This window comes from Thamnophis elegans, chromosome 15 (genome assembly GCF_009769535.1).
Source record: "Thamnophis elegans isolate rThaEle1 chromosome 15, rThaEle1.pri, whole genome shotgun sequence".
Taxonomy (NCBI): Eukaryota; Metazoa; Chordata; class Lepidosauria; order Squamata; family Colubridae; genus Thamnophis; species Thamnophis elegans.
Window position 1 is genome coordinate 2,086,349 of NC_045555.1, and position 9,584 is coordinate 2,095,932.

Sequence of the window (9,584 nt, forward strand, 5' to 3'; positions counted from 1 at the left end):
GAAACCAAGTTGGTGTCTGTGTCTGTCTGTCTGTCTGTCTTCCTTCCTTCCTCCTAACACCTAGGGCAACCAAGCTGGTGACAGTCTTCCTTCCTTCCTTCCTTCCTTCCTTCCTTCCTTCCTTCCTTCCTTCCTTCCTTCTCTCCTTTCTCCTAACACCTAGAGAAACCGAGTTGGTGACAGTCTTCCTTCCTTTCTTTCTTTCTTTCTTTCTTTCTTTCTTTCTTTTCCGTCCCTCCTTCCTCCTAATACCTAGAGAAACCGAGTTGGTGACAGTCTTCCTTCCTTCCTTCCTTCCTTCCTTCCTTCCTCCTAGGGAAACGAAGTTGGTGACAGTCTTTCTTTCCTTTTTTTTCTTTCTTTTCCTTCCTTCCTTCTTCCTAACACCTAGAGAAACCATGTTGGTGACAGTCTGTCTGTCTGTCTGTCTTTCTTTTTCTTTCTTTCTGTCCTTCCTTCCTCCTAATACCTAGAGAAACTGAGTTGGTGACAGTCTTCCTTCCTTCCTTCCTTCCTACCTACACCAAGAGAAACCAAGTTGGTGACTTTCTTTCTTTCTTTCTTTCTTTCTTTCTTTCTTTCTTTCTTTCCTTCCTTCCTTCCTTCCTTCCTTCCTTCCTTCCTACACCAAGAGAAACCAAGTTGGTGACTTACTTTCTTTCTTTCTTTCTTTCTTTCTTTCTTTCCTTCCTTCCTTCCTTCCTTCCTTCCTAGAGAAACCAAGAACAATACCGTCTGCCACACGGCTACTAAAAAAGTAATTCCTCCCAGGTTTTCACGCCGCCGGTTCGCAACCTTGCAAAGGCCGTTGGGCCAAGGGTAGAAAAAAAAGCTGCTGGAACTACAGGCAAGGGGAGGAAGGTGGGGATGATTTCGGAAGCGGACAGTCCTCGCGAGAGGAGGCGGCGTCGGCGTCTGCTCGCATCCCACTGGCCGGCTGTGGTCCTTGCTGCTTGGCCTCCTGGAGGTGAATAAGGCCGCAATGGATGGTTGAGTCAACTGCTCGGGTGGGGATGGGGGGGTTCGTGGGTTTGGGTTTTTTTTTTACTTCCCAGGGCTGGGGGAGAGGGGGAACGGAGGAAAGCAGGCGATGAAGAGAAAAAAAAGAAAGGAATGGGATGATCGTGCAGCTCCTTGGAGGTGCTTCCCAGGGAACGCGGAGTAGAAGGTGGGAGGGGGGATCTTCTCAGTTCTCACCCTGGGAAAATGGGAGTGGCCCACTCCCCGTGACGCATGCTACAGACTGCATTATCGTTGCTATTATTATTATTATTATTGTTGTTTCTCACAAACATAAAGTGATCCATTGGAGGAGGAGGAAGAATGTGGAGTCCTTGGTGCTCTCTGAGCTTGGTGGTTTTCTTGCAGATGTTTTGTTACCCAACTAGGTAACGTCATCAGTGCTAGAAGGGAATGTAGTTTGTGGAAAGGAGGAGGAGGAGGAGGAAGGAAAGGGAGGAAGGAAGGAGGAGGAGAAGAGGAGGAGGAAAGGAAGGAGGCAGGGAGGAGGAAAGGAAGGGAGGAAGGAGGAGGAGGAGGGGAGGAGAAAAGGAAAGGAAGGAGGAGAGGAAGAGGAAAGGAAGAAAGGAAGGAGGAGGAGAAGGAGGAGGAGGAGGAAAGGAAGGAAGAAGGAGGAAAAGGAGAGGAGGAGGAAAGGAAAGGAAGGATGAGAACAAGAAGGAAAGGAAAGGAAGGAGGAGGCGGGGAGGAGGAAAGGAAGGAAGAAGGAGAGGAAGAGGAAAGGAAGAAAAGAAGGAGGGGGAGGAGGAAAGGAAGGAAGAAGAAGGAGAAGGAGAGGAGGAGGAAAGGAAGGATGAGAACAAGAAGGAAAGGAAAGGAAGGAGGAGGAGGCGGGGAGGAGGAAAGGAAAGGAAGGAGGAGAGGAAGAGGAAAGGAAGAAAGGAAGGAGGAGGAGAAGGAGAGGAGGAGGAAAGGAAAGGAAGGAAGGAGGAGGAGAGGAGGAGGAAGAGGTGGTGGTGGAGGAGTGTCCTCCCTCATGGAACGAGGGTTTTCTGCACTAGGCATATCTCTCTCTATATATATCTATATATATATTTAAAGAAAACCGGGGAAGGGGGACTGTAAACATCGATTCTGGTTCAGCCCTTCCCACCGTCAGAGCCTGAAGGTGAAGACGACTTCGGTCTCGGGATTCAAGCCCGTCGGGTTCTTGAGTTGGGATGTAAACAATCCGGGGGCAGCCGGGTCCGTGTAGGGCCCCCCCGGAAAACAGCAGGCTCCTTCGGGGATGCCCCGCTCCTCGATGGGACTCCCCTGGTTCAAGGCCAAACTTTTGAGCTTCTGCCTTTCCTGGGCTTGTCTGGCTCGGTTGGCGATGTATCTCACCCTGCTTTGACTCCGAGAAGAAGACCTTCGGATCAGGACGGTCTCTTCTTCTTCCTCCCCCTCCTCTTCTTCCTCAGCCTTGGGAAGTTCCAGACAGGTGGGGGAAGTGATGTCGTTCTCCTGCTGGAAAAAGGTGAGCTTCTTCAGGCGCTCCGTCAGCTCGTCCGGAGATCTCCCGGACAAAGTCTTGGAGGCCCCACGATGGGCGCTCACTGAACGGGTGGCGAAGCTACGGCGGATGATCCGGTACTTGCTCTCCGAAGTGGATGTGATGTCATCGGAGGTGAGGTCTCCAAGGCTCCTGGACTTCATGGGGTTGGCGTCGAGGGTCTTCTGCTCTTCTGGCTTCAGGCACGACCGCTTGAGGCTCTCCATGTACAACCGGTTCCAGGTGTGCCTTCTGGATACCGAGGAGAATCCGAGCGGCCTTGGGCGCAAGTCATCTTCCATGGGTTGGTCCAACCTCAAGTTGGGGTTGGACTTGCTCTTGGTCACCGTGGGGGCTTCACGCCCAGAGGCCGCGCTGGCAGACCAGGGCCTCACGATTCTTCTCTGAGGGACGGCATCCAAGGTCTTAGGAGGACCGAGGTCCGGAAGGCTTTTCCGGGCAAGGTTGGGGAAGGAGAGGTCTATGACGGTATCATTGGAAGACATGCTGGAAGAGGAGGACATGCTGTCCTGGTGGGTACTGAAATCAAGCTTGCTCCAGATCCGGTCATGGACCGTGGCATCCCAATAAACTTCCGGCGCAGAACAGTCATCAGGATGCTTCAGGGAGACTCCGTGCTTGCACCGCTTGTATCCTTCATCCTTCGATCTCCTCACAACAGTCGGAGGCACAGAGACCAGGACAGTGCGAAGTGGAGTTGTCGGGGTGCTGCTGTCCCTTTCGCTTTGGTATGATGGTCCAACTCTGTTCTTCTCATTGCTTGTCGTCTGTTGAACCAACCTGCTGGTCTTCTTCTGGCCATTTCCAGCCGGGTGGAGGCAACAATTGTCCGACGCGTGCTGCCCTTGAGAATGGAGAAGACCTCCGTGGCAAGGAGCTCTTGTCCACCCTTCTTCTTCTTTGGTGCTTCCCATCCCTTCTTCTTCTTCTTCTTCCGAGACACTGGGAGCGAGAAGCACCTTCTCCGAACCCGGGTGGTGGCGCAAACGAGAAGTTCTCTCAAGACACCCAGGGTGGTCGCTTCCATCTGGAACTTCTTCCTGAGAAGGACGAGGCACAGAGTCTTCTTTGGGGTCTTCGCTGACGGGGCGGGTGGGCAGAAGGAAGCAGGAACTGCTGGAAGGCTGGTTCTCGTTGGCGGCGAGGGGCTCTTCGTGGATGGTCTGCAGGCTGCATAAGGAAGGGGCCGACCGGTACATGGAAAATTGGTGGACATCTGGAGGAAGAAAGGAGAAGAAATCCATGAGTGAGAGGACGCCCAAGAAGTTCTCAAAGAAGATGGCTCGGGTACTCTTGCTGTCCCATTTTGAGTTACCAGTTGTAAAGGGAAGCCTACTTTAAGGGATAGTTGTCAAACACAACCATCTCAATAGGTAGAAGTAGAAGCATCCGCGTCCGGCTCACACAAACGGACAATGGGCTGATCCCCACCACACGGGGATGGGATTCAGGCGGTTCAGGCAAACTGGATGCTAATTTTACATCTGGTTCGCTGAACCGGTAGTTGGAAGGACTGGCTGGCCTCGCCCATCCCTCCCCGGAGACTCCACGTGCCCAGTTCATCATTCCAGGTAAGTGTAGGGTCTGTGCAGAGGCTCCGGGAGAGCGAAAAACGAGCCTCCAAGAAGTCCAGAAACGGGCCCGTTTCTGGGCTCCGGAGCCCGGGGGAGGCTGCTTTTGCCCTCCTGGAGGCTCCACACGAGCCCTATACTTAACTGGAATAATGAACTGGCTGCATGGAGACTCTGGGGAGGGGTGGGTGGGGCCAGCCAGTCCTTCCAAGTACTGGTTCGGCGAACCAGATGTAAAATTAGCATCCAGTTTGCCTTAACCAGTCCAAACCGGCTGAATCCTGAGTAGGCCATGCCCCCCCCCCCCCGCAACCGGGCAGAGAACCAATTGCTAAAATTTTTCAATCCCACCCCTGCCACCACATCCCACCTCCCTCTCTGTTCTGGCATTGACTGAAATTCTTGTTTTCTTTTCACTTGGTTCTATCAAAAGGAGGGAGCACCATAGATGGGGGGGGGGGGAATCTATCTGTGCAGTCATGAAGAATGGAAAGCGACTGGATCGCCCCAAATCAAACCATCGGATCTTCTCGTTACATAACCGTGTGGCTATTACGTCAAGGGGTAAGACATTTAACCAGAAAAATATGAATACCTCAAATTAATATTTAAAAAGATAATATAGTTTGGTTTTTTTTTTTAAAAAAAAAAGAACCATCACCAAATATTGAAAAGAGACTAACTTTTAAGCACCCGGACTATAACTCGTAATATAAAACAAATATAAGATTAAAAAATACACCACGTGTAAATACGGGTAAAAGATTGGCATGGCTTGGAGTAGATAGGAAATGCTTGCAGGGAATATTAACCTGGTCATTCCCAGTTAACGTGCCAACTCAAAAGCTCAGCGGGACGATTCGGTTGACCTAGGATTAACTAGCTTATGTGAACACGGCCAGGAGAATGGGCGGGTTTTGCAACCCGCAACACTGGGATGGCCATGCTCCGGAGGAGTGGTGGCCATTCACTGTGGCTAAATCAGATCCCCCAGAGAATCGCAGTGCCTTCAATAGGAATTGTACTGAAGACTTATATAGCTCTTGACGGGGGCTTTGGAGCCCCTCTCTCGCCCCCAACTATCTGGGTCCTCGTTTTACCAGCCTCGGAAGGACGGAAGGCTGAGTCAACCTTGAGCCTGGTGAGATTTGAACTGCCAAATTGCAGGCAGCCGGCAATCAGCAAGGAGCCTGCAGTACTGCACTCTAACCAGATAGCTAGATAGACAGACAGACAGACAGAGAGAGAGGCCTGCAATACCGCATGATAACCACTTCATCACTGGGGGGGGGGGATAGGGAGAGAGAGATGATAGATAATTAGATAGATAGATAGATAGATAGATAGATAGATAGATAGATGTAGATGATAGATAGATAGATAGATAGATAGATAGATAGATAGATAGATAGATAGATAGATAGATAGATAGATGTAGATGATAGATAGATAGATAGATAGATAGATAGATAGATAGATAGATAGATAGATAGATAGATACAGACAGACAGACAGACAGACTGACTAGAGAGAGGGATGGATGGATAGATAGATATGGATGGAAAGAAAAAAGGAAGGAAATATAGATAGATGGATGGATGGATGGACGGATAGAGGTAGGTAGGTAGGTAGGTAGATATAGATAGAAGACAGACACAGACTGGAGAGAGAGGGATAGATAGATATGGATGGATAGATAGATAGATAGATAGATAGATAGATAGATGATAGATAGATAGATAGATAGATAGATAGATAGATAGATAGATAGATAGATAGATAGAAAGAAAGAAAGGGAGTAGGGAGGAAGGAAAGAAGGAAGGACGGAAGGAAATACGGATAGATAGCTAGAGATAGGTAGATAGGTAGATAGCTAGCTAGCTAGCTAGATAGATAGATAGATAGATAGATAGATAGATAGATAGATAGATAGATAGATAGATAGATAGATAGATATAGAAGACAGACACAGACTAGAGAGAGAGAGGGATAGATATATATGGATAGACAGAGAAAGAAAAAAAGAAAGAAAGAAAAAAAGAAAAAAAGAAAGAAAGGGCATAGGGAGGAAGGAAAGAAGGATGGGAGGAAATATGGATAAATAGTTAGACAGAGATAGGTAGATATATAATAGCAATAGCGCTTAGTCATATACCACTTTATAGTGCTTTTACAGCACTGCACAGCCCTCTCTAAGCAGTTTATAATCTGGATCCTCCTTTTACTGATCACGGAAGGACGGAAGGCTGTAGAGAAAGGGAGAAAGCAGGCAAAGGGAAGAAGCCCGAAAGAAATCTTCAGTTACCTGGGGTTGGATCATCCTTTCAGTTCTTAACTACCCGGTGAAAGAGGGCACGAGGAACAGGAGAAAACGAAAGAAAGGGGGGGGGGGGGGAGAGGGAAAATAAAAACCAAGTTAGTTCAGGGACAGAGAATGAACCAGGAAAAGGAAGCCGATGGAAACGAGATTACAGTAACTCGACGGGCTGATCCTGAGAATTCCGCTTTTGACCAACCAGAAGAAGCTTAAAGAGAAAGAATCGGGCCGGGGGGGGGGGGGAGGGAGTCCAGGATTATGGGTAACAATGCAGATTGCAAATCTGTTGAAATCGGAACGAAGAATTATGGAGCTGGAATGGAGCCTTGGAGGTCTTCTAGTCCCACCCCGTGTTCTATTTCCACGCCGTCAGGAATTCTCCGGGTTCAGCTAAGTAAGAAAAAAAAAATCCTGTTTCTCCACCCTGAAATAGGTTTTATTGGCATGTTGGGATTTGGTTAGCAACAGTAATTTTTTTTGGGGGGGGGGGTGTCCATTGTGGAAGTTCAAACCCACCCCCTCCTCCGCCTAGAAAAAATGAAATATCCTGGGAAATATTGAAAAGGCAGGATATTACATTTTCCCTGGATCAGAAATGGAGAAACATGTTTTTAGGCAGGAAACGGACTCACTCTGAATAGCCCCCACCTTTGTCAATGGGCCATTAAAGGCCTGAGCCAGTGCTTAATAAAGATCTCCCCCTTCAGCTCCAGGGTGAGGGGATTAAAGCATGGGAATATTAGCCCTTTGCCTATCTCACCACAGAAGAAGCAATGCTCAACCAAACTTGGACTCCAAATAGAGAGTTGGCCCCATAGGAGTCTGACAACCAATCAGAATAGAAGCTCGGGTTCAAAACTCAGAGAGGGCATAAAACCAGGGATTTTCAGCATTTCTGTCTCTTTTTCTTTCTTCACCCAACATCTAGAAGGATGACCTTTTTCCCCAGAACCTTAAACCACTATTAAACCATCTTTCCAAGCAGCCTCCATGATTCCTGTGTCTTTTTTCCCCACTTGGACCTGAACCCAGAGGGAAATGTCTTCCATCTGTCATAAATCGAGGACTACCAGTATGATACATCACTCAGGGAGCCAGAAGGCAAGGAGTTAATTTTGGCTTTTTTTGAGGTAGCCGTTCTGGTTGGATGAGAAGGTTCTTAGGATCACACCCAATGGAACACACAAAAAAGGGACACCACAACAGCTCGCAAAAGAGAAGAACCGGCATGCAGGGGAAAGTCACTACTTCTCTACGGTAAAGCCCCCCCAGCGGAAATGAAATTACGACACCATGCTTGGACGGTCACTAAGAGAGGACGACACTGAAGCGGCCAAGCCCCACACCAATAACTGGGAGCGCAGGCGTTTCTACGGGGAGATGGTGGCACGGATGCCGGAACTGAGCTCCGGGAGCGCGGGAAGACCCGCTCTTACCGGTGAAGAATATAGGGGATTTACTCCGAATTTCCTCCATTTTTTCCGAAAACAAGGCATTCATTTCCCGCTGAAGGGTGCCGGCCTGTTTGCGGGCGCTCTCTGGCCAGCCCTTGGAGAAATCGGGGCTCTCGAGGCTGTCTAGGCTGCTGGAGCTGGAGGACACCGAGCCGTTGTTGTTGGAGCTCACCAGGTTGACAGTGCTTCGGTATTTGCCGCCGGGCGGAGCGCACCGCCACCGGTGCCAGGGGTGGTCCTTGGCCCCGAGACATGCCGAGTCCCCCTTTTTCTTCCCTGAGGTCCCGAAGGGCTGGCAGGTTCTGGGCAGGCTCCTAGTAGCCCCGTAGCCGGTGCACAGATGCAGATCGGAGCGGGCGCGGGGCTGTTCCTGGATCCCCCACGCTTTTAGCTCCACCTGCTCCTCGCCTGCCAAGCTGCCGCAGCAGCCACAGTGGTGGCCATTGCCGGAGGCGGGCTGGTCAGCGCCGGGCTCGCTCCACTGGCCCTCCAACTCGGGGCTGTCGCTGGAGCCGACCACGCACTTCATGCAATAAGTGGCCATGCCAATCCTACCCGTCTCGTTGCCCTCTTTCTGGAGGCAGATCCGGATGGATCTTCGGAGGGGTTCGCTGAAGGTGGCGTCCCGGAAGCCCTGCTCGCGTCGGCTCTGCTCCCTGCCCAAACTGTGAGCCTTACCTTTGGATCCCTTGGGGTCCGCGTCCGTGCGGCTGACGGCGGCCTCTCGGGAAGGAGACGGCGCCAGGGGCGGGAGGTCGGATTCTTGGTCGAAGCGAGGGTGGGAAGCGTCGTCCGGAACGGGGTCCTTGCTGGCTCCTTCCGAGCGATCGTCTCGGGCATCCAGGGCGATCTTGGGCTTTTTTAAGCTCTTGGTGGGCGCGCTGGCCGTCCGCCGTAACAGCTGGCTGCTAAAGGAATGTTTGCGGTTGAGCTGACCAGCAACATGGCTGTCGAGGGAGGCTTGCTTTGGACTTCTGAGAAAGAGACTTTTTATGCCCAGCGCTGGTTTGACCTGCGGGGGAAAGAAGAGAAGGAGGAAAGCCGTAACAGAGGACGTAGATTTCTTTCCCTGTGAAGCGAGGGGTGTTATGAACCTCACGAGAGCCCCGTTTAATCCCGGTTGGACCGGAAGGCAGAATTGGGAGGGGAAAAAGAGGAAGGGCAGTGTGGTTTTCAAGACTTGACAGCTGTGTTGAGACCCGCCTGTCCCCAGATGCTCGGTTTCTATTTCCTAACCCAAATGATGGTCCCACGTCCCCCACCCCACCGTGACCACACACCCAATCGGGTGTTGGAACACGACTAACATCGGGGGTGGGGGGTCCTTGGTGCTCTCTGAGCTTGGTGGTTTACTTGTAAATGTTGTGTTACCCAAGTGGGTAACATCATCAGTGCTAGGAGGAGGAGGAGGAGGAGGGGAGGAGGAAGAGGAGGAGGACTGTGGGGTCCCTGGTGCTCTCTGAGCTTGGTTGTTTTCTTGTTGATGTTTCTTCACCCAATGTCATCAACACTAGGAGGAGGAGGAGGAGGAGGAGGAGGAAGACTGGGGTTTTCTTGTTGATGTTTCCTTACCCAACTAGATAACATCAACACTAGGAGGAGGAGGAAGAGGAAGAGGAGAGGAGGAAGATGAGGACTTTGGGGTCCCTGGTGCTCTCTGAGCTTGGTTGTCTTCTTGTTGATGTTTCTTTACACAATATCATCAACTCGAGGAGGAGGAGGAGGAG

General features: G+C 50.6%; 1 protein-coding gene across 1 annotated transcript in view; it reads right to left on the reverse strand.

Moving 5' to 3' along the window:
* Nucleotides 1–1,944: 1,944 nt before the first annotated feature.
* The window catches only part of PLCH2 (phospholipase C eta 2), an 82,805-nt gene continuing 75,165 nt past the window's right edge, over nucleotides 1,945–9,584 (reverse strand). The window contains 2 exon segments of the mRNA XM_032232185.1: nucleotides 1,945–3,731; nucleotides 7,840–8,869. Of these exon segments, the coding sequence (XP_032088076.1) occupies nucleotides 2,116–3,731; nucleotides 7,840–8,869 (2,646 nt within the window). The 3' untranslated portion in view covers nucleotides 1,945–2,115.